This window comes from Daucus carota, chromosome 3 (assembly GCF_001625215.2).
Source record: "Daucus carota subsp. sativus chromosome 3, DH1 v3.0, whole genome shotgun sequence".
NCBI classification, from domain to species: Eukaryota; Viridiplantae; Streptophyta; class Magnoliopsida; order Apiales; family Apiaceae; genus Daucus; species Daucus carota.
Genome location: NC_030383.2, coordinates 63401738 through 63427539, shown reverse-complemented (window position 1 = coordinate 63427539; position 25802 = coordinate 63401738). Strand labels below are relative to the sequence as shown.

At 33.6% G+C, this 25802-nt stretch overlaps 2 protein-coding genes across 2 annotated transcripts; both read right to left on the bottom strand.

Annotated features, from left to right (window-relative positions):
* Positions 1-600: 600 nt before the first annotated feature.
* On the bottom strand, positions 601-1707 carry LOC108212954 (probable leucine-rich repeat receptor-like protein kinase At1g35710). The gene has a single exon (XM_017384666.1). The coding sequence runs from the start codon at positions 1705-1707 to the stop codon at positions 601-603; it is 1107 nt and encodes a 368-aa protein (XP_017240155.1).
* A 6124-nt stretch (positions 1708-7831) lies between these two features.
* On the bottom strand, positions 7832-10594 carry LOC108213951 (receptor-like protein 43). Its single transcript, XM_064090259.1, has 2 exons — positions 9225-10594; positions 7832-9126 (listed from the first exon to the last, which is right to left on the bottom strand). The coding sequence occupies exons 1-2, from the start codon at positions 10573-10575 to the stop codon at positions 7940-7942; spliced, it is 2538 nt and encodes an 845-aa protein (XP_063946329.1). The 5' UTR covers positions 10576-10594; the 3' UTR covers positions 7832-7939.
* Between the last annotated feature and the right edge of the window lie 15208 nt (positions 10595-25802).

The following is a 25802-nucleotide window of genomic DNA, read 5'->3' as shown; positions in this document are numbered from 1 at the left end:
TCAATTCTCATTTGGTTATATAATTTATAATTATAATTTTTATATATTATCAAAATTTAGGACTAATTTGGATTTCATCCTTAATTTATTATTAATTAATTTGATCGGATTATTTATTTTTAGTGTCCGGAAAGTAATTTATATCACTCTTGAGCTACTATCACGTCTTTGAAAGGGCGAGGCAGTGGTCCTCAGAAGACTTGGAATGAGTCCTGGAAGGCTTGGGGAGACCCAGAGCAATCTCTCTTAATTTATTTATTTTTGGGCATTTTTGTGTATGGCCATGATATAACCTGGGCATCTTGGCTTCGAAAGAACCGGTCCAAATGTTCAAGTGCTTGAGAATTCTTTGAAAATACATATTGAGAAATGTTTAAAAATATTGATGAAAGTATAATAATAATGCAGAACATATGTCTGTTAAGACTATTATGAGATAGATTGAGCAATGCAAGCCATTTAATTAAGCTCTCTTTGGAACATGTCCATGAAATTTGTTGCATGACAGATCAATGGTTGTGTAAATATGAAGAATGTTTTTCACTTCATACTCTGTTCCTTTCACATTTAAGGAGATAGATGCTTCATAGATGTAATTAATTAGTCCTTGTGACTTATTTTGATATCCAGTGGGATACTTCCTTTAAATAAATTTTTATTGCCATAGAGATTTAGATGTCTCAATATGGTTAGGTTGAACATATTTGATGGAAAAGGCCCATCAAAAGAATTTAAGGCAAGATTGAGGTTTTCAAGCTCGGAAAGCAAACTTATATCATTAGAAACAGGACCTGAAAAGTTATTACCTGTTAGTTCAAGAATTTTTAGTTTAGAAAGGTTGAATATATTTGGTGGAATTGGTCCTTCAAAAAAATTGAAGTCAAGATAGAGGGTCTCAAGCTCCGAAAGCAAACCTATATAGTTGGAAATAGAACCAGAAAATTTATTACCTGATAGTTCAAGAATTTTTAAATTGGAAAGCTTAAATATACTAGGTAGAATCGGCCCCTCAAAGTAATTTTTAGCAAGATGGAGGTTTTCGAGATTACGTAGATCGGTAAAAATTGATTCATGCACAAGATCACCTGTAAACTTGTTAAAAGAAAGGTCAAGGAAAGTGAGGCCATGAGAGTTGGATATAAATTCTGGGAATTCTGACTCCAGATTATTGCTGCCGAGGCCGAGGATGCGCAAAAAAGGCATGGAAGAGAAATTGGACCAATTTGGAGCTTGCAATTCATTATGCGACAGGTGTAAGATTTGTAATTTCTGAAGATGGCTAACCTGGTACGGGATGGAACCGTTGAGATGATTAAAGCTTAAATCAAGGTATTGAAGCTGTGTCAAATTCTTAATGGCTGGTGGTATTGGACCGTAAAAGTTGTTTCGTGCTATGTTCAGATTGTTGAGATTTGGAAATGAAGTGAAACCAAACTCAGAAATCGTTCCACTGAGTTGTTTTTGTTTAAGGTTAATCTCAGAGACTGAACCTGCAGAGTTACAAGTAATGCCAGTCCAGTTGCAAAGATCATCGAGATTGGTTAGTGACCAAGTATCGAGAAAAGAAGACGGGGCTAGGCTATTCTTCCATTTCACAAGAGCTTCTCCCTCTCGTCTTGTTTCAGCTAGTGTTGTAAGAATGGATGGAAGTAATGAGAGAAATAAAACAGAGTGAAAAAGATGATGAGGCTTTATATACTGTGCCATTTTTCTAATTATATGCCTTATAACTGCTAACTTCAACAGATTTTGTTAGCGCCATTAAATATTTAAATCTGATTAATCCAATATAAGGACTATTCGGCACCTAAGTTTTCAAAGTGTTGTTTGCAATTTTGACTTGCAGAAACAAATTTTTCAAAGTGTTTAATATGTTTGAGGACTTTGACAACTCAAAGCTGTCTTAATAGATTTATAGGGAGGTTATTAATTTCATCATTGGTTAGAGGTAAGGAAGACAATTAATATTTATCTAATATATTGATTAAATGATAATCAATTAAATTGATTGGACGATAGTGTTAAATGAATAATATTATAATATTTTAATATTAATACAGATTCAGAACACATTTTCAAGTTGTTGATCTTGGTCGAACAATATTTTTCGTGCTTCGTAACATCAACTTAAGTTGCAGCACTTTGCAGAAATCACCAAGGCCTTTCTATTTTGAAAACAATGTACCCAGAAGACAATCCGCAAATCAATCCACATCCACATCCCGTCAGGATTACTTCCCAATTAAGTTCACCATGAGCATCATCTTCATCATCACTATTTTCGACTTCCAGTGGTGGTGACACTGAGTGCAGACATTTTTTTGTTAAAGGAAGTCCACACAAGGCCGAGTTACCTATATATGAAACTATTGCATACAGTAGGATGAACTGAAAGACTACCAGCAATATAGTTTTAGAGTAGTTTTGGACTAGGTGGAACAACGAATGACGTCTGCAATATGATTTCGTATTTCACATCGAACTGATAATTTTAGTTTAGGACTAGGTGTTAAAGATATCTATGCGACATCTGTGGAGATATTTCTGGATATGATTTATTGTAATTAGTTAGTCTGTTTCTATGATTAGTTTTGGATATATTTTAGGTTCCCTGATTATAGCCTTGAAGGGTGTGTTGTACATTGTATATATACCAGCAATGTTAATGAAATAGCAGAGGAATTATTTCTTTCATGGTATCAGAGCCTTAAGGCAATACCACGATCTTTCTTTCTTTCTTTTCTTCCGCTAAGCACTCATCTTCTTTTCTTTTCTCATTATCATGACTGATACAACTAATCAGCAGCCAATGTCTGGTAACAAGAGCTCCTTTCATCCAGCTCTTGCGGTGTCAAATATCCGCAATCATATCCCCATTATTCTTGAGATGGAGAATGGTCAATACTCGACATGGGCGGAGCTTTTCAAAATTACCGCACGTTCTCATAAGGTGCTTTCTCATATTATTCCTCCTGCCACAGGCAAAGAGAAGGTTCTTTCTACTGAGGATGAAAAGGAATTGTGGTCGACGCTTGATGCTACGGTTCTGTCTTGGATTTATGCGACTATCTCCAATGATCTTTTACATACGATCATTGAACCAGATGCCACTGCTATGGAGGCATGGAACAGGTTGCGTGACATATTCCAGGACAACAAGAATTCCCGTGTGGTAACTTTGGAGGCTGAATTCTCCAGTACAAAAATGGAGAATTTTCCGAATGTTTCGGCTTACTGTCAGCGTCTCAAATCTCTTGCTGATCAACTGAAAAATGTTGGTGCACCAATCTCGGATAGTAGACTTGTTATTCAACTGGTTTCCGGCCTTCCAAGGGCATACCGTGGTGTTGGGACCTTAATTCGACAGAGTGACCCTCTCCCACAATTCTATCAAGCCCGGTCTATGTTAACATTAGAGGAGGCTGCTTTAGCAAAAGAAGCTGCCACAGGGTCTGACTCTGCAATGTTGGTTGCCTCACAGACGGATTTTGACGACACAGGCTCGAATCAGGGATCCGCACCTCCCCGTGGCAATAAGCATAATAACCACAGGAAAAATAATAAACGATCTGGTTCAGGTGGAGGTCGTGGTTCTGGTGGGGGTCGTATGGGTCAAGGCCGTGGTGGTGGACAACAACAGAATAGGATGCAATGGGGTTCACAACAGTGGGCACCGGGTTATTTCCAATCTTGGCTGCTCCACCTTGGATGCAGGGATGGTCCGCTCCCCCTTGTCCATTCCCAACTCAGGGCTGGACTCAGCCCCGTTCCACGGGAGTTCAACAACCACAGCCTGGAGTTCTTGGTCCTCGACCACAGCAGGCTTTCACAGGAACAACGGTTGGGCAGTCAGCTTCTTTTGTTCCAACGGATATTGAATCTGCAATGCATACCATGACTCTCAATCAACCTGATCCGTCGTGGTACATGGATACTGGTGCTACATCTCATATGACATCCTCAAATGGTAATTTCTCGTCCTATGTTAATTTGAGCAATCAACATAATTCTCATCATAATGGCATTGTTGTGGGTGATGGCAATATTATTTCAATTCAAGGATATGGTCATACTGCATTACCATCTCCTGGCCTTCCTTTGTCCCTTAAAAATGTCCTCCACGCTCCCAAAATTGTTAAAAACCTTATTTCTGTTCGCAAATTTACCACTGATAATTCTGTTACGGTGGAATTTGATCCTTTTGGGTTTTCTGTGAAGGATTTACAGACGTGAGTGCTAATAATGAGATGTGAGAGCCAAGGCGATCTTTATCCTCTTACACAATCTATCAACAATCGAGCTCTTCATTCTACTTTTGCAGCCATCAATTCCTCTCTTTGGCATGATCGTTTAGGCCATCCCGGTGCACAAGTTTTGGATGCTCTTCGACTCAATAAAAGCATTCATTGTTCTAAGCTTTCACATTCTAGCATTTGTCGATCTTGTGTGTTTGGAAAACATATCAAGATGCCATTTGTTTCGTCTAGTTCAAGTACTTTAAAGCCATTTGATATAATTCATTGTGATCTTTGGACATCTCCGGTTTTGAGTACTATGGGTCATAAGTACTATCTTGTGTTATTAGATGATTTCTCCAATTTTCTTTGGACTTTTCCAATTGCTAAGAAATCTGATGTCTTTGATAAATTTGTGGCGTTTCACAATCATATTCTCACCCAATTCGAGTGTACCATTAAAAATGTGCAATGCGATAATGGGAGGGAATTTACTAATCATCATTTCTGGGATTTTTTTAAGAACAATGGCATGACTTTTCGGTTGTCTTGTCCTCATACTTCTTCTCAAAATGGGAAAGCAGAAAGAAAAATTCGAACTATTAATAATGTCACTCGAACACTCTTAGCTCATGCATCTCTTCCTTCATCTTTTTGGAATCATGCATTACAAATGGCCACCTATCTTCTAAATGTTCTTCCGAACAAGGTCTTAGGCAATTTATCACCTCTTGAAATCCTATATCAACGGGTTCCCTCATTTTCTCACATTCGGGTCTTTGGTTGCTTGTGCTATCCTCTCATTCCCTCTACCACAATTAATAAATTGCAATCTCGTTCAACACCTTGTGTTTTCTTGGGGTTTCCGGCTAATCACCGTGGTTACAAATGTTATGATTTATCATCACAGCACAGATTATAATTTGTCGCCATGTGTTATTTGACGAGCATGTGTTTCCGTTTGCTAAGTTACATGATTCATCCACTTCTACCTATGATTTTTTAGCAGATGGCTTATCACCTTATTCAGTGTATCATCTGCAAAATCAAAGTCCTTCTGTGTCTGTGTCTGCTCACCCAGACAGTACTCACACACATGAGACACGACATGGTAGTTTCTCACCTTCCCCTGGGAGTTCTCCTCATTCTCTTTCACCGAGTCCAGTACTCTCAAACCAATCCTCCTCTCCCTTACTTTCATCAACGTCGCCATCTCCCTCCTCATTGAGTTCATCTTCCTCCTCGAGTCCACAAACATCAACATCTTCCCCTACTCCTATAAACCAGCACCCAATGGTTACCAGGAGCCAACGAGGTATTTTTAAACCAAATATGCGATATTCTGATCATGCATATAACACAACAGCTCCTCGGTCACCTTTACCACATAGCCCTGTTGATGCTCTTCGGGACCCGAATTGGAAAATAGCCATGGATGAGGAGTATAATGCACTTATTCAAAATAAGACATGGGATTTGGTGCCCCGTCCACCTGATGTTAATGTTATTCGGTCTATGTGGGTTTTTGCTCATAAAGAAAATTCGGATGGTGTGTTTCAGAGGCATAAAGCTCGCCTTGTCGGAAATGGAAAAACTCAGCTGGTGGGTATTGATTGTGGCGAAACTTTTAGCTCGGTAGTGAAACCAGCTACAATCCGCACAGTGCTTTCTCTCTCTCTTTCGAATGGCTGGTCAATTCATCAGCTAGATGTAAAGAATGCCTTCCTTCATGGTGACTTAAAGGAAACAATATATATGCATCAACCTTTGGGGTATCGTGATCGTGCTCATCCGGATTATGTGTGTTTGTTACGTAAATCAATTTATGGCCTGAGGCAGTCCCCCCGGACTTGGTCTGAGAAGTTTGCTGATTTTGTTCTGTCTATTGGTTTCATTAGAAGCAAATGTGACACCTCATTATTCGTTTATCGCAACGGTTCTCACATGGCCTATATTCTGGTTTACGTCGATGACATAATTCTCACTGCGTCGTCTGATGATCTCCGTGTCTCGATTATAAAGCTTCTTAGTTCAGAATTTGCTATGAAGGATCTTGGCCCCTTGAGTTCTTTTCTTGGTATATCAGTCACTCGTCATAAGGCTGGCATGTTTCTGTCACAGAAGAATTATGCACAACAGATAATTGAGAGGGCTGGCATGTCCTCTTGTAAATCATCACCTACACCAGTTGATACGAAGGCCAAGGTTAGTGCGTCTGTTGGTTCTGTGTTTGAGAATCCTTCATTGTATCGGAGTCTTGCTGGGGCACTTTAATATCTGACTTTCACACGTCCATATATTTCTTATGCGGTTCAACAAGTATGTCTGCACATGCATGATCCACGGGTTACTCATATGCAAGCTCTTAAAAGAATCATTAGGTACATTCAAGGAACACAGGACTATGGTTTACATCTCTATTCCTCTTCACAGTCCTCTCTTGTTTCATATACTGACGCTGACTGGGGTGGGTGCCCCGACACGAGGCGGTCTACATCTGGGTATTGTGTGTTTTTGGGTGACAACTTGATTTCCTGGTCTTCTAAGCGACAACCGACTCTTTCCAAATCCAGTGCAGAGGCCGAGTATAGGGGTGTAGCTAATGTGGTCTCTGAATCATGTTGGCTCCGAAATCTGTTGTTGGAATTGCATTGTCCAGTTACAAAGGCAACTGTGGTGTATTGCGACAATGTCAGTGCTATTTATTTATCGGGTAATCCAGTACAACACCAACGTACTAAACACATTGAGATGGATATTCACTTTGTTCGGGAAAAAGTTGCACGAGGTGAAGTACGGGTTCTTCATGTGCCATCCAGATATCAAGTAGCAGATATTTTTACAAAAGGTCTTCCGCGTGTTCTTTTTGAAGACTTCAGAGACAGTCTCAGTGTTCGTTTACCTCCCGCTTCGACTGAGGGGGTGTGTTAAAGATATCTATGCGACATCTGTGGAGATATTTCTGGATATGATTTATTGTAATTAGTTAGTCTGTTTCTATGATTAGTTTTGGATATATTTTAGGTTCCCTGATTATAGCCTTGAAGGGTGTGTTGTACATTGTATATATACCAGCAATGTTAATGAAATAGCAGAGGAATTATTTCTTTCACTAGGCTGAACAACAAACTCTTAACCAGTACTATAAAAGTGTATAATGGTAAAAGTTCCTGTAATTATGTCTAGAAAACCTATATTTGTAAACAGAAATGTCTCTCGATATTTGTTTCCTCACATGAAGGATTTCAAAATCTGGTAATTATCTCTGCAAAAACTGAACCAAGACTAAAGTAGCTATGGTAATTAACTGTTATTGTACATAAAACTTCTCTTCTACCCTGGGAGCTGAAGCTGAGACTGGAATGTGTGATATTGAATATGTGAACTTGGTGCAGTCCTGGAAAACTCGAGTTTATTATTAAATTCTTTCAAACAGTGGGGAAGTGCGCTGTTAAATTGTTATGTAAAAGACCAAAGCAAATTAATGGATCTTGGTACAGCAGGAGTGGATTTGATGCATATTTTTTGTTTTTTCATTCATTTTAATTTGCATTAACATTGATCAAGATAACAAGGTTAATATTAATACCCCTACAGGAAGAAAAATTATTATGATTCCCCACCAAACAGAATATTACATAATACCAAATACTTATGCAGCTAGTACACTACTGGTTCAGAAATGTCCACATGGACAACAACTTTCAAGTTCGTCTTGATCGACCAGTACCTTTCTTCAAGCATCTTTTCATCAACTTCTGTTGCAGTACTTCGATATATCTCACAAACCACCAAGGCTTTCCTAGTTTGAGAACAATGTATGCCGATGACAATCCACATATCAGTCCACATCCATATCCCATCACGATTGCTTCCCATGTCAATTCATCACCACCATCTTCTTCATCACCATTTCCGACTTCTTGTGGAGGTGATGCTGTGTTTGCACATTTCTTCGTCAAAGGTGATCCACATAACGCGGAGTTTCCTAGATAAGAATCATTGTTAAATGTGCTGAACTGTCCTTTCTGAGGAATCTCTCCACTAAGATGGTTTCCCGAGAGGTTTAAGACCTCTAGAAATGTCAATGCAGTTAGCTGAGGTGGAATGGCCCCTGTCAGTTGATTTGAAGACAAATCTAAAGATTGGAGTTCTTTCATATTTCCCAGCAATGATGGGATAGGTCCTGTTAGACTATTATGAGATAAGTTGAGCAATGCAAGCCATCTAAGCTCTCCAGTAACCTTTGGAATTTCTCCCTGAAATTTGTTGCACGACAGATCAATGGCTGTGTAAATATGAAGGTTATTTGCCACTTCATACTCTGTTCCCTTCACAATTAATGAGACTGCTGCTTCATAATGGAAAGAAAAAACTGCTGTGAAAAGCTGATAACTATACAAATTATCAGTTGATTTCATATTCTTAAAGTATTGAATTGGCAAATGGCCTGTGAAGTGGTTGTTGGACAGATCCACAATCCGCAACTTGGGGAAGGGATCTTCTATGCTCCTTCCACTTATTGTACCACAGAGTTTATTTGATCGCAAGACAAGGACTTCTAGCTCTCCAAGTGCATAAAGCCATAACGGAAATGTACCACCTATTTTATTATTGCCAATATCAAAAATTTTCAAGTGCTTACAGTTCGCCAAAGATGGGGGCAACAATCCTTCAAACTCATTATCATCCATGTTTAGATATGTCAGCTGACAACTCCTGGAGAAAGTAGTTGGTATTGTTCCTCGAAACTGATTATTAGCAAGATTAATGAAAAGCAATCTATCAGCAAGATTCCCGAAACAGTTTGGAAGTGCACCACTTAATTCATTATTTGACAAATCAAGAATTGAAAGGGAAGTGACATTGCAAATTGTTGTTGGAAGCTCACCTGTCAAGATTGTTGAAACTTTGGTAAAACTGCAATAACCAGATTACTAGCTTAGTTACATATGACAAAAGGAAAAGATCTATAGAGAAAAACTATACCCGTAAAATGGTTCCCACTTAAATTGATGTATTCCAAAGTTGGATGATCGTTATATATCCACAAGTCACTCTGAATATTTCCACGAAGACTATTATCACTTACATCAAAATATATAAGATTTGTGAGATTAGAAACGATCTTTAAAAGCGGTCCAGTCAATTTATTAGAACCGAGATTAAGAAGTACTAGTAGCTTCAGGTTTCCAATGTCAGATGGAATATAGCCACTGAGATTACTGGAATGTAGATCTAAGAACCTGAGGTTAGTCAAGAGTCCCAGTCCAATAGGAATACTTCCTTCAAATAAATTTCTATTGTCTGCGAGGTCAAGACTTGTTAATTTGGAAAGCTTGAATATATTTGACGGAAGCGGACCCTTAAAAAAATTAGAGCGAAGATTGAGGGTGTCAAGCTCAGAAAGCAAACCTATATCATTGGAAATAGAACCTGAAAACTTATTACTCCAAATAACAAGATTTTTTAATTTTGAAAGCTTGAATATATTTGGTGGAAGCGGTCCTTCAAAGGAATTGTTGCCTAAATATAGGTATTCAAGATCACAAAGCAACCTTATGTCATTGGGAATTGAACCTGAAAATTTGTTACCTGACAGGAAGAGACGTTTTAATTTGGAAAGCTGGACTACATCCGGCGGAAATGGCCCCTCAAAAGAATTGCCAACAAGACTGAGCACTTCAAGATTATGCAGATTGGCAAATACTGATTCACGTACTAAATCACCAGTAAACTCGTTATAATTAAGGCTAAGGTGAGTCAGGCTATGAGAATTGGATATAAAATATGGGAATTTCGACGCAAGAGGATTGTAACTGAGGTTGAGGATGCGCAAGAAAGGCATGGGAGAGAAATGGGACCAATTTGGAGCTTGCAATGCATTCTGTGACAGGTTTAAGATGAGCAAGCTCTGAAGATGGCTAACCTGGAACGGAATGGGACCATGGAGAGAATTAAAGCTTAAATCAAGAAATCGAAGCTGTGTTAAATTCTCAATGGCCGGTGGTATGGGACCCGAGAAGAAGTTATCTGCGAGGATGAGATTGTTGAGATTTGGAAATGAAGTGAAACCAAACTCGGACAGCATTCCATCAAGTTGTTTCTCACAAAGGTTAATCTCCGAGACTGAACCTGCAGAGTTACAAGTAATGCCAGTCCAGTTACAAAGATTTTCGAGATTGGTGAGTGACCAAGAGTCGAGAAAAGAAGAAGGGGCTAGGCTATTCTTCCACTTCACAAGAGCTTCTCCCTCTTGTGTTGTTGCAAGAATGGATTCAAGTGATGAGAGAAAGAAAACAAAGAGAAGAAGGTGAGAAGGCTTTGCAGAGTAGGCCATGTTTCTCCTGATCAACTGGGTTATGAATCTGATATTCAAAAAACTTATAAATAATAATTTGATAAAGATATTTTGTTATTTAGTGTGGAAAAATTATATATAATGAAAATAACTAAATATCTAATATCTTTAAATTTTTATTTTATGTGGGTAGTTTACAGAGATGATAAGTTCGGAGGATAGATTTTGAAATATAAGTGTGTGGATACTAATATAATATACTGATTATATATTTTTTGTGAATTTATTAGATGATTTTGATTTCTCATCAATTTGATTATTATATTATATTTATTTACCAACAAAGTAACCAAGGTTTAGTGTTATTTGTACATTTGGAGTTGATTTATATAATTTAATTATAATTTATTTAATTATTATCATAATTCATAATTAGTTTTGATTTATTATTATCTAATTTAATTAATTTATATTAGATATTAAATTTTATTGTCAGGAAAATAATTTATGTCACTCTCAAACTATACTTTCACATCTCTCGATGGTTGAGGTAGTAGTCCTCGGTAGACTTGAAATGAGTCTTGTAGACTTAGAGAGGCATAGAGTTATTCTCTTAATTTTATTCAATTTTTTTAATGAAATTATATATTTTAATATAAATAAAGTAATAAATATTATAAAAATATTGTTTCTGGTTAAATAAAATAAGATGAAAATAATATAATTATATATTAAAATATAGGTTAACATCAACCAAATTATTAGTTTTTAAAATAACAAAATTATGAATGAAAACAATTGTTTATTGAATATTTTTGAACTATTATTTAATGTGGTGTATTTAGGATATTTTGCTATAGTTTTTGGACCATAAATTTTGATATATAAGTGTGTTATTTGGATTATCATATCTTTTATGGATTTATTAGAAGACTTTGACTTTTCATCGATTAAATTATTATTCTGTCTTTATCAATTTTAGTGCCAAGTAAGTTAATTCAATTCTGATTTGGTTATATAATTTATAATTATAATATTTATATATTATCAAAATTTAGGATTAATTTGGATTTCATCCTTAATTTATTATTGATTAATTTGATCTGATTTTTTATTTTTAGTGTCCGTAAATTAATTTATATTACTCTCGAGCTATTATCACATCTTTGAAAGGGTGAGGCAGTGGTCCTAGGAAGACTTGGAATGAGTCCTGAAAGGCTTGGGGAGACCCAGAGCAATCTCTCTTAATTTTTGTGCATTCTCTTAATTCTTTGAAAATACATATTAAGAAATGTTTGAAAATATTGTTGAAAGCATAATAATAATTCAGAACATATGTCGTTAAGACTATTATGAGATAGATTGAGCAATGCAAGCCATTTAAGCTCTCTTTGGAACTTCTCCGTGGAATTTGTTGCACGACAGATCAATAGTTGTGTAAATAGATCGATAGTTTTTAGAGGATAGATTTTAATATATAAATGCGTGGACACACTACTAATACAACACACTAAAATCATGTATTTTTTATAAACTTATTTGATGAATTTGATTTTTCATCAATACGATTATTATACTGTTTTTATCTACAATAAAGCAACTACATTTTAGTGTTAGGGGAATTTGTTCGATTTGGATTTGATTTATGCAACTTTTAATATGATTTTAATTGTTATCATAATTCAGGAATAATTTTGATTTATATATTTTTAATCGATTACTATAAACTAGTTTAATTTAATTTAATTTATTTGATTATTAAATTTTATTATCAAACATTAATTTATGTCTCTCTCAAGCTACTTTCACATCTCTTAAAGGTTGAGGCGGTGGTCCTCTGCGGACTTGGAATGAGTCCTCGAAGACTCGGAGAGACGTAGGCTATCCCTCTTAGTTTTATTCAATTTTTTAAACAAAATTATATCTTTTACTATAATTAATGTAATAAATATCATAAAAAAATTGTTTCTAGATGCATAAAATATAACAAAAATAATATAATTATATACTAAAAGGCCACACTAATATAATTATATACTAAAACAACCAACCATGTTAATTGCATTAATGTAATATACATAGGATATAATAAGGGAATTGTTATATCCATATCAATTTTTTAATTTCCAGAACAATTTGGAAAAGTTTGTATTGAAGTTGTATGATTTATGTAGCTACAAGGACAAGGAAGTGGGAATTGAATTTGCTCCAGAAATAAAAATGTTTGCTCTGAAAATAACATTTTCCTATAATAATCAATACAAATATCGCAAATCCACAATCTCCAAGAAGAGGAGGCGGATACGAGAAACTTAAATGAGTATAATGCTATTTTTGTGTTTTTATAAAAATATTTAAATGTACAAATAAATATTATTAGTAATTAAAATTATTTATAACTTTTCAAAATATTATAATTTAATTTAATCTATATCACCATAATATTTTTCAATTAAATCTCAAGGGGATCATGAACCCATACTATACTGCACTCGTCTATTTATTAGCATTTTGCCTGCCGTGTACGTGAAATCATAACTTTATTAGTAATTGATAAGAAAAAATTAATTGATCGTTGATTTTTGAGCTTGTGGGAAAAATAGTGTGCAGTTAGCTGTCGGATGATAAATTTTGATGTCTAAGTGTGTGAATAGCAATGCATAACCAAATATTTTTTGGGCCAATTGTGAGCCAATGGGGGCTCAGAAGACTTAACGTTAGTTATCTCATAAGCTCAACTTAAAAATATCTGTTTGACTAATTTTGACTTATTAATAATTTATGAGTTATTAAAAATATAATAATAATAATAATAATAAAAGTGATGATTTATCAGTAATTTGTGATTTAGAAGTAATTACTAGTTATAGGAGCCGGTTAGTTTAAAAAAAGTTCTCTAAAAAAAATAAGTAGAAATGACAAATAAATTAATAATTATAAATTATTAAAATGTCTGGAAAAGAAATAGATATTATAAAGAAAAGCTAGCATTTTCTACTTCCATTTCGTTCTCAGTACTTTTTAAAAGCACCTTTTACTTTTTTACACAAACGAGTCAAGAGAAGTAAATTCCAGCTTCTCGTAAACAAACAGGCACATAAAATAAAAGTTTAGAGTATATTATAATGAAAAATTAATGTTATTTACGAAAGTTAATAATCGAATATTCATTGTTGAGATGATAAAATAAATTTTTATATTTGAATGTCAAATATTTTTTTTAATATAATTCATAAATATATTACCTAGTTTGAATTTAGATATATGACTTTTTGAATTGTATTTCCTTTTTCATTTCTATACAGTTTTCTTTTTGGATGCCCCATTATTTCTAAACATTTTAAAAATAATAATTTTAATAATATAATACACTTTTATACCCATTGCTTTCTTCTTATCTATATGCAATAATAATATAAACGTTATTACACATGTTACTTTCCTCCACTATTTCAAATGTATTATTAAATATAAATAGGTCACATTATTTTACCACGTCTTCATTTAACTTTACTCATCTTTTATACTTGGAAGGAGTAACAACTTAGAGCAAGTCCAACAATTTCCATATATGTCGTCCTAAGTTGTTATTTAAGGCATTTGATGTAAAAAATTGATCCAACAATGTCCTAGTGATGCCTTATATCACTGGGACAACCTTCTCAAGTCCTATTTTTGAGGTACATCTTTCCTTACCCTGTCCATATTTTGTTATTAATTCTTATCAACACTCCTTTTCTCTCTCTAATAATAAAATATTAAACATCGTGTGAGAATAAGGGGTCATTTGGCAAATCTGAATTGAATGATTAATATACCTGAATGATCTTAACGGATGAATCATCTGAATTCTGAATGAATAATATTGTTTGATGAATAATATTTGAAATATCTGAATAATATATTATAAATATGATAAATTGTTTTAGTGAACTTTTTTATCACTAAAACAATATATATCACTTGAATAAAATATATATCACTTGATTTTTAATAAGATGAAAACTTATTTAGACATATAAAAAAAATTCACATATTATTATTCAAAATAATTATAAAGTTAAAAATTATATCGATTATTATTATATTATTTTTAATTTTTTGAAAGAGTTATTATTTTCAGTTGATACGAACAAAACTTGGGATAAAATCAACATATATATAAAATATAGTAAACAAATAAAATATATTTTTATAAGATTGAAGTTGACATACAGTATTATAAGCTAATAAGGATGGCGCTGAATGATTCTTTCACCCACTTTAGACTGATCCGCTCAGCTGTATATGAACAATTCAGAATATAAAATATGATCGTCAAACAATCTAAACTCGCATTAATCGGTAAGCTTATAAAATATGGTCGCCAAACAATCTGAACTCGCATTAATCAGTAAGCTGGAATCCGTTCAGCAATGTTAAGCTCAAAACAAATGAGCCTTAAGACTCATTGTTGAAGTCCAAGTTAGTAAAATATGTCCCAAATCACTAGGACATAATATTTTATATTATATTTAGAGCATGAACTAGAACACTTTTGGACTTGCTCTTAAATAGTTAACTATCACATTCATTTGATAACAAAAAATCGATGACTTTATGGTACATCATATTCTCTCTTACTCAAAATAAAAGTCTTTTGATTTTTACATGTAATTTCACGTATAAAAAAAACATGCATCTATATATTATTTTTCAAATTTTTTTTTCTAAATAAAAATATAGATGTTATATTTTTATGTATAAAAAATTAAAAATATTATGTTAAAATATTTTTTTTATACTTCAAATTACATATAAAAAATTTAAAGAACTCTTATTATGACATGGAGTATACTTCTAAATATCATTCGCGTGGAACATGCCGAGTACGAGTTCCAAAAAGGAAAATCACAATCAGTCCAGCCCGACACGATCTGTTTATGACTGTGAGCCCGTTTGTCGTAGCTTAGAGCTGCGGTTTAAAATTATTCTGATGGCTTTAATAAGTCAGAAGCCGGCTTAAACTTAAAAACTAATAAATCAGAAGCTGACTTAAAGCCTGAAATTAGTTTGAGGTATTTTTCCAGTAACTTAATTTTTTTGAACTTTTTTTTATATAAAAATTATCCATAAATCATAACCTACTCATAAAACACTTTAATTTTTATTTTTATATTTTTAATGACCCATAAATCGTTGATAAGTCAAAATTATCCAAACAGACATTTTAAAACTCTCAGCTTATTAGATAAGTCACGTTAAATCATAAATCACGTTAATTTATGAGTTACAAGTTCAGCCAAACGGGCTCTGTATTGTTTTGTTCAAATATTAAAATATCATTTTGTTTATACGTGTACAACCAACCAATGCTTGGCAACCATACTCCATACAACTTAAACAAGCCAAATAGTTCGATGTACAACTTATTTTACGACATCAATGCATATATCAAGTGTTAACATAAATTTAATCCACCAGAACCAATAACACAACTTATTCCTCAATTTAATTTCACAATAAGCTTCCCATTCAGAACTATAATTACTTGCTAGATTATATACAAGTATACCCAGAATCCCCCATAATATAATCAGCAAATGTGAAAATTTATGTTAATTAAAAACATAAAGGAACAAAATTATACCTGAAGACTTGCACGAGAGGACCTCAAAATCGTCCTTTTCTTGTTATCCATCTCCTTGCTAGCCGCTACTGCCGCATCAGTTTTTTTCATCTACTAATCGAAGAGTTCGAACCAGAAAAAATGAAAAAAAATACAGGAGATTACATACACACACATCAAAATCCAAAACCCACACAAATAACTAATCAACAAATAGGAAAAATAGGAAATCAACAAATCAAAACATGAACATGAAAACCCGTATAAAAACATACATAAACCTAATTGTAAAAACATCAAAATCGAACTCACATAACTTATAAAACATGAAAGTCGACCAATCGAACCCCAAAAATCAACATCATACCAGAGAAAAGCGGAGTAAAACCCTAATTATAACTAATTTGATAACTAAATCGATGAATCTCTAACGCGTATAGGTAGTTTTAGACAAGTTTCTTTTAAAGTAGGGATTTTTAATATTTCATTAAAGGCTAAATAAATATTTTATCATATTTGACTAAAAATTCACACATAAAAGAACACTAAATTTTTTTAAACAATTTTAATCAATATTAACATGTTAAAATAACATTCATACAGTTTGGATCGTCCAAACTAAATTTTTAAAATTAGTTTCATAATTCTAATAAATATACCATTAAAGACTAAGTAATTTGACATCATTTTACTATAAAATTCATACACCAAATTAAAGACTAATTTTTTTAAAAAAAATAATCAATATTATCACGTTATAATAGCATCTGTATGGTTGAATCATCTAAAATAATTTTCTAAGAAATAGTTTCATGTTTCAGGTAAGTATTCGATTAAAGGCTAAGTAATTTGACTACAAATCCACACACCAAATAAAAGTTATTATATAAAAAAACAATCAATATTGTCATGTTACAATAACATCCGTACGGTTGGATTGTCCAAAATGGTTTTTAAAAAAATAGTTTCATGTTTCGGTTAAGTATTCGATTAAAGGCCAAGTAGCATTTAACTACAAAATCCACACACTAAATAAAAAGCAATTTTTTAAATATTTTTTTTAATCAATTAACATGTCATAATAACATCCGTACGATTGGATCATCCAAATGATTTTAAAAAAAATAATTTCATGTTTAATGTAAGCATTTCATTAAAGGTTAAGTAATTTGACTGCATTTGACTACAAAATCCACACACCAAATAAAAGGCTATATTTTTTCTTTAAAAAAAATAATCAATATTATCATGTTAGAATAACACCCGTACGGTTGGATCGTCCGAAATGATTTAAAAAAAATAGTTTCATGTTTTGGGTAAGTATTCAATTAAAGGCTAAGTTATTTGACCGCAAAATCCACACACCAAATAAAAGACATATTTTCTTAAAATTTATTTTAACCAATATTAACACGTTGCAATAACATTTGTACGGTTGGATCGTCCAATTTTTTTTTAAGAAAAAGTTTTATGTTTCGAGTAAAGATTTCACTAAAGACTAAGTAATTTAATTGCATTTGACTACAAAATGCACATACCAAATAAAAGGTTAATTTTTTTTTTTAAATTTTGTAATCAATATTATCACATTACAATTATAGAATATAGTTGGATCGTCGAAAATAAATGATTAAAAAATATTTTTATGTTTCAGGTTGGTATTCGATCAAAGGCTAAGTAAATTGACCGCATTTGACTACAAAATCCACATGCCAAATAAAAGTTGATTTTTTAAAACAATTTTAAATACAAAATTTGTAGTTAAGAATGTAATATAAAATTTCTAGTCAAGGATGAACCAATTAACAATTATGTTACATATATAAATTCAAGAGAATTACTTAATATTTACAATACATATATCAAAATCCATTATATTATTAGCTTTTTTCTACAACTCAAATCAATTTAATCAACTAAAGCTCATTGGGCTTTAGCATTACACACATTTCAACTAAGAGACTGGCATTGTATCCGTGTATGTGCTCATCTGGTGTATATCAATTGCCAATGTAAAACTAATAACTACTAACGGAACTGTTAGTATTTATAAACGGAATATCAACGAACGTAGTAACAGATGCTTTCGTTGCTAGTCTGTTGCTCATTCTTTGGGCTGTTGTTATTATTCCATTATGTGGCTATATTTCCTAACAGAACATCTCGTTGGTAAATAAGCGTGGGTATTTCGTTGCGAATTGATTGGCAGAACATTGACCAGTCAAATTGTTACAAATTCGTTGGAAATTACCGACGGACTAATTTCCCTTAGCAATTTCTATTGGTAAAAACGCTTTCTCTTGTAGTGCAACTAAATTAATCAAGTTCCACACATCTGTCAAAATTATTCCGGTTCGTAAGAAGTTTAAAACTTAGCGGCAATATACATGCACGCATAACAGTTGTGAGTGTAATTATATTCTTATGCAATACTCAACCTATACATTTGTAAAAATTGTAAAACATATATAAATAAAATAATTTAAACACATATGCAACAAAGAAATTCACAAATACTTTTACAGCATAACATGATTATATTTTTAATAAGACGGAATAAAATGAATTACTTTTACACAATACTAAATACAAATGCTAAATTATACTTAAAGACAGGACATACATATAAAATGTAACATGTAAGCATTTTAGGAAAAATAATTTGAGACTAACATTTTTCACACAAAAATTTAGGCCCTGTTTGTTTGACAGAAGCCGAAGATGCTTCTGGCTTCTGCTTTTTTTCCAAACACTTTATTAACTAATTTACTTCTCACTTCTACTCCACTTCTCTAGTTTAAGCAAGAAGTCACTTCTTTTAAGTTTGTCCAAACGGCCCCTTAGATGCTCCAGAGAATCTCATAAGTTTTACCTTAAAGGTTAAGGTTGCACAGGATGAAGCGGACAAAGGAGATGATCAACTACAGTATATCACGTATAACAGAATGGAAATCACCCAGCTAGGCTCTTTTTACCCCACCTAAACTTCTTCCATGTTTTACACGACTCATCGAACCCATAACAATAATATTTATAATATTGTTAAGATAGATTTTATTAAGAGTTAAATAGCTAATTTATCACTAACCTCGCCGGAAATTTGCAACTGAATCATGTTGTTGAAAAATTTTCAGATGCATCATCAAATAATTAAAAACTTTCAAAAGCATCACTCTCTGTCAGTTCCATTAATTACTTAACGGAAATTTCAAAAATATTTTTTAAAAATATGAAAAAAAATGCGAATAAATCTTAAAAAATTCAGAATAAGCAGAAAAAACAAAAAAAATCTTAATAAATTCAAAAAAAAAGGAAAAAATTGGGAAAAAATTCAAACATCTGAAAAGAATTTGAAAAAATTTGGAAAAAATTAGGTGGCAAGTTCTTTTTTCCCCAGATTTTAGAAAATTTGAAAAGAACAAAAAAAAGCTTGCCACTTTTGGTTTCCCAATTTTTTTGATTTTTTTCACATTTTTCAAAAGCTATTTAACCCCTTATCTTAATTAGAAGATAACAACAAATTTCAAAATATTGACCGGAAATTATTCACTGACGGCAAAACTAGTTGAACCACAGTAGAAGTATATATCTAACTCAAACAAAGTACTCAAAATCGCTTTTAAGATAAAAACAAATAAATAAATAAACTTTATCTTATCTTTAAAATAAAAATATAAAATAATTAAAACTGCTAATATGTGAGATATGACATTGTTCTCCTCTTATTTAAATTTTGTCCTCAAAATTCATTGAATATGACTAATTATCTAAATAACAATAATATCTTGAAATACACCATGGTACAATGTCCTAATAAATATTTGGAAATCTCAAGAAACGAAACAAAATTGATAAAATATTAGACATGTTTCACTATCTATAAATAACAAAAAAATATTTTAACAACTAAAATCATCTGACTAAGCACCGCCTCATATTTTTCTTATTATTATTATATAAGACAATTAATACGAGTGCAAGATGAGTTGGTCATATATCTTAGTAACTCTCATAAAAAATAAATTGAAGTAATCATTGCACTAGTATCAAAATATAGCAAGATTTTTTTTATATATAACTAATAAAAACTACATCGTAGAAATAAATATTTATTATAATCATAACTCACCTATTTTCGTCTAGTCAAGCAATAATTCTCAATTTTTGTATATACAAAGTCTCTAATCATTTTTGTAAAAACAAATCTATAAATATTTGGCATAAAAATATACTTAAGTAGAGGTATTACATTATTAGATCAGGTTGTATGTATTATTTGTTGGATATTTTAGTTAGGGTCGTAAACATCAAGTATATAGTCATCATGCATTTTTTTAAACATATCAGCCCGTCACGTTAGTTTCCGGTTAGTATTGTTAAGTGACTTGACGGCCATTACTCAATTGCAAGTTCTTAATAATTTATTTGTTGATTGCAAGATTTTTGATTTCGATTATCTAATTATAAGTTGAGCGGAGTTCAACACTGAATTACCAATTATTCGTAAAAAGCCCCGACTTGAAAGGAATTTTGACAGTAGGGCTGTTGACATCGTAAATATAAAGGATTCCTTTCACTTCATGCTCTCTTCGTTTCAATGTTAACAAGACAGATGCTTGATAATCATGATTCACTGTTATGTCGTTGTAAAAAATGGGAATCGAGCTTAATCGGTGAAGTCCCAGAATAAGGATTAATTGTAGATTAATTGCATTGATCGGTGATTAATCGGACATTAATTAAAATAATCGGATATTTAATCAGTTTGGCGAGCTAGGAAACATGGATTAATCGGTGATTAATCACCGACTTTTAGAACAGAGGTTTACCAGTTAACATGTTAAATGAAAGATCAAGGTTAATCATGTTATAGCAATTAGATATCAATTCTGGAAATTTTGATGCCAGCTTATTACCACTAAGACCGCGACCAACCAGTATAGGCATGGGGGAAAAATTGGACAAGCTCGGAGCTTTCAAGTGATTAAATGAGAGGCCTAAGACGACCGACCTCTGAAGATGGCTAACCTGGTATGGAATGGTACCATTGAGATTACTATAGCTAAAGTCGAGGTACTGAACATCTGTTAAATTTCCAATTTCGGGTGGTATTGGACCAGTGAAGTTGTTATGTGTAATGATGAGATTGGTGAGATTTGAAAACGAAAAGAAACTGAAATTACACACCTAGAGGGGGGTGAATAGGTGTTATGGCTAATATGACCGATTTTTAATTGTTACCGAATAGTTAAACTGTCACAGACAGCTTGCTGTTAATTTCAGAGTAAACAGTCAGCTAGCTAACAATGCAGATGCAATGCAAAACAGATATAATCAGTAAGCTAGCAACACAGAGAATTTTAGCCAGGTTCGACCCCTAACCCTAATGGTCTACGTCCTGGTCCCCTACCAACTGGTAAGAGATTATATTATTAATCAAATAATGTTAACGATTACAATGATTCAATAATATAACTCCCTTTATCCCTTGTTCCTGTTATCAGCTTGCTGAAACCCCTGAACCACGAACCAAAAGCTCTCCAAGACCTATACTTCCCAAGTATACTCTTCTAGCTAACTAGTCCCCTTGTTCCCTTGTTTCACAAGCTCGATACACAGCAACAAACCTTTACACTTTGAACAATACAATGTATGAGTGTAATACAACCGAAACTATGAACTCAATATAGATATATAATCAAATATAAGTACTAGAGCTCAAGTGAAGATTTTGCAATGAAAGTGTGTTGTATTTCAGAAGCTTGAAGTGTGTTCTCCTTCTCTACCAAAACGGAAACCACACTCAAGTTTATATACCATCATTCCAAACGGTCATAACTCAACAAACTATCCAACGTTCTTGGCCCAACAACCTCACGTTTAATTTGCTTGAATAATGAACGTTTGAACAATGTATTTTTACTGAGTAAAAGCATAAAGACGTTTGAAACAACTCAGTAAACGTTTGTTTATAAAACAAAACAGTTTGAATAGAAGTAGGAGTCTAAAAGGATAAACAAGGTTTGAAATCAACTCCTATATTTTAGGAAAACGATTTTGAATAAAACTCTTTGATAAAAGATGAGCTCTAATATTTATATACTGTATATATATGTATTAGAGTCCTCACAAAACGTTCCCTAATAAATCTCCTTGAAAATAGGACTTGATCTTTATCCGATAAGCATCCTGTCAGTACACTGTGAGCTTGCTGATAGTCTGTCAATATTCCTGTAAGCTTGCTGACAGAACAATGATAACTTCAAAAGACATTAGCTGTTAGCACAGTTATAATCTCGTTCTCAGCTAGCTACCAGAGTACAGTTTTATGTTATCAAGTTGCTGTTAGTGTGATCATCAAAATCTCGAGAGTATCAATCTCCCCCTTTTTGATGATTACACTATATTTAGGAAAAGTAATAATACTCCCCCTGAATATAGCAATCTTATAACATTAAACTATACAACAAATATAACATTCACAACACAACATTCACAACACAAACCAAGTTCCTAAATTTTCTCCCCCTTAATCATCAAAAGGGTAGAAAATCAAGCATCGTCATCGAGATCACAACAATTATCCAAATCAGCACATAATGGTCATAATAACTGAGAGTAAGCTGATAGTACCCGGACCAAGCTTATTAGCTTGCTGACTGCACATCACACATGCCCAATTCCCTTCTCAGCATGACATATCGTTCTTCAGGAAGAGGTTTTGTGAAGATGTCAGCTAGCTGATCTGCTGTAGCCACAAAAATCAGCTTGACAGCACCCTTTGCAACATTGTCTCTCAGAAAATGATGTCGAACATCAATATGCTTTGTCCTGGAATGATTGACTGGATTTTCTGAAATGTTGATTGTACTTGTGTTGTCACAAAAGATAGGAGTTTGCTTGCATTTGATTCCAAAATCCTTCAATTGTTGTCTCATCCATAGCATTTGAGAGCAACAGCTACCAGCTGCTAAATACTCCCCCTCAGCCGTAGATAGAGCAACTGAAGTTTGCTTCTTGCTTAACCAAGAAACTAAGCTTTGACCCAAAAATGCACAAACACCACTTGTACTCTTTCTATCAGTTTGACTACCTGCATAATCTGCATCACTATACCCAACAAGATCAAAAGCATTTGTGATAGGATAGAATAAGCCCAAAGTAATGGTTCCACTTAAATATTTGAATATTCTTTTAACAGCTTGTAAGTGAGAATCCTTTGGTTTTGCTTGAAATCTAGCACAAACACAAACACTATACATAATATCAGGTCTAGAGGCTGTAAGATAAAGTAAACTACCAATCATACCTCTATACATTCGAATATCAACATCTTTACCATTTTCATCTGCTGTCAGCTTGCTGACAACGCTCATCGGTGTTGATTTCGCCTTGATATTCTCATATCCAAATCTTTTGAGTAGATTCTTGATATACTTGGATTGATGCACATAAATTCCTTCTGGAGTTTGCTTGATTTGGAGCCCCAAGAAATAATTGAGCTCTCCCATCATGCTCATGTCAAACTCACTATGCATGCACTTTGAAAACCACTTACACAAAGAATCATTAGTAGATCCAAATATAATATCATCCACATATATTTGAACAACTAATATATCTTGGCCTTTCATAATGGTAAACAAAGTAGGATCAATTTTACCTCTAATAAAACCATTTTTGATCAAAAATTCACTTAACCTTTCATACCATGACCGAGGTGCTTGCCTTAATCCATAAAGTGCCTTCTTGAGCTTGTAGACACGGTTTGGATATTTTTCATCCTCGAATCCTGGTGGTTGCTTGACATAGACTTCTTCCTTTAGATATCCATTTAAGAATGCACTTTTGACGTCCATTTGATGTAGCTTGAACTTCTTGTAGCATGCAAATGACAATAGCATCCTAATAGATTCCAATCTTGCAACCGGAGCATATGTTTGATCAAAATCAATCCCTTCTTGTTGATTGTATCCTTGTGCAACAAGTCTAGCTTTATTCCGAGTGATAGTACCAAATTCATCAACTTTATTTTTGAACACCCATTTGGTTCCAACAATTGAAGCATCCTCTGGTGGATCTACAAGTTCCCAAACATCACATCTTTCGAATTGGTTGAGTTCTTCTTGCATTGCCATGATCCAATTTTCATCTTGTAAAGCTTCTTGAACATTCTTTGGTTCCTCTTGAGCTATGAAGGCGGCATAAGCACAAATGTTGGCTTGAGCTTTCCTTGTCCTGATTCCAGCTGATTTATCTCCAATGATCAACTGAGGTGGATGATTCTTCACTGTTCTAGTTGACTTTGGTAGATTATGTTGAGCTATGACCTCTTCATTCCTTGTAGTCTGCCTAGGAGGAGTCTGATCAACAACATTTTGGCTTGCTGATGAAGTTTGACCTCTGGATTCTCCCAAAGTAAGCTTTGACATCTTATCCAATGTTTCCTCAAGAGATGGAGTGGATTCAGTAGCTTTATTGCCTTCTGAAGTTGTGGCAGTTGACTTGTCAGCCTGCTGATTTCCAGTTTCCTTCACTGTCAGCTTGCTGCTAGTACCTGTACCTGCACATTCTTCCTCATCCCTTGCAAGATCATCAGTAGACTCTTGAAATGAAACATCAATAGACTCTTCAACAGTATGTTTAGCAAGATTATACACTCTATAAGCACGACTTGTTAAAGAATAACCCAAGAATATAGCTTCATAAGATTTAGAGTCGAATTTACCATCCTTATCAATGGTTTTGAGTACGAAGCACTTAGATCCAAAGACTTTGAAGTAGCTAATGTTAGGCTTCTTTTTCCTTAGCAATTCATACGGAGTCTTGTTGAGAATTGGCCTGATAAGCACTCTGTTAAGAACATAGCTTGCTGTGTTGACAGCTTCTGCCCAAAAGCTTCTTGGCAGCTTGCTCTCCTGCAGCAATGTCCTAGCTGTTTCTTGTAAGGACCTGTTCTTACGCTCTACAACTCCATTTTGCTGAGGTGTACGAGGTGCTGAGAACTCATGTGAGATTCCTCTTTCTTCACAATAAGTAATGAAGTCTTTTTGGAATTCCCCACCATGATCACTTCGAATACCTACAAGTCTTGTATCTAGTTTGTTCTCAAGCAACTTGATTAGTTTCTCAAATTCACTAAAAGCACAATCTTTAGTACGCAAGAATAATACCCAAGTGAATCTAGAATAATCATCAACAACAACAAAGGCATATTGTTTACCTCCAATACTCTTATAAGCTTCGGGACCAAAAAGATCCAAGTGTAGAAGCTCTAAAGGTTTAGAAGTAGATACCATTTTCTTTGCCTTATGTGGAGTCCTTGTTTGCTTTCCCAATTGACAAGCAGAACATGTCTCCATCTTGACATACTTAAGCTTTGGTAATCCTCGAACAAGCTTCTTTGCTGACAGCTTGCTGAGATGATCCATATGAGCATGTCCAAGCCTTCTATGCCAAATTTCTGGATTATTATCCACAGCTGCTAAACAAACACCTGCCTCCTGTTCTTCAAAGTTCAAAACATATATATTTCCTTCTCGTTTTGCAACTAGAGGAGTTTTGTTAGCACCGACAAGTATAGTACATTCATCCTTACCAAAGTTAACAATATGACCATCATCAAATAACTGACTTATACTAAGCAAGTTATAAGTAA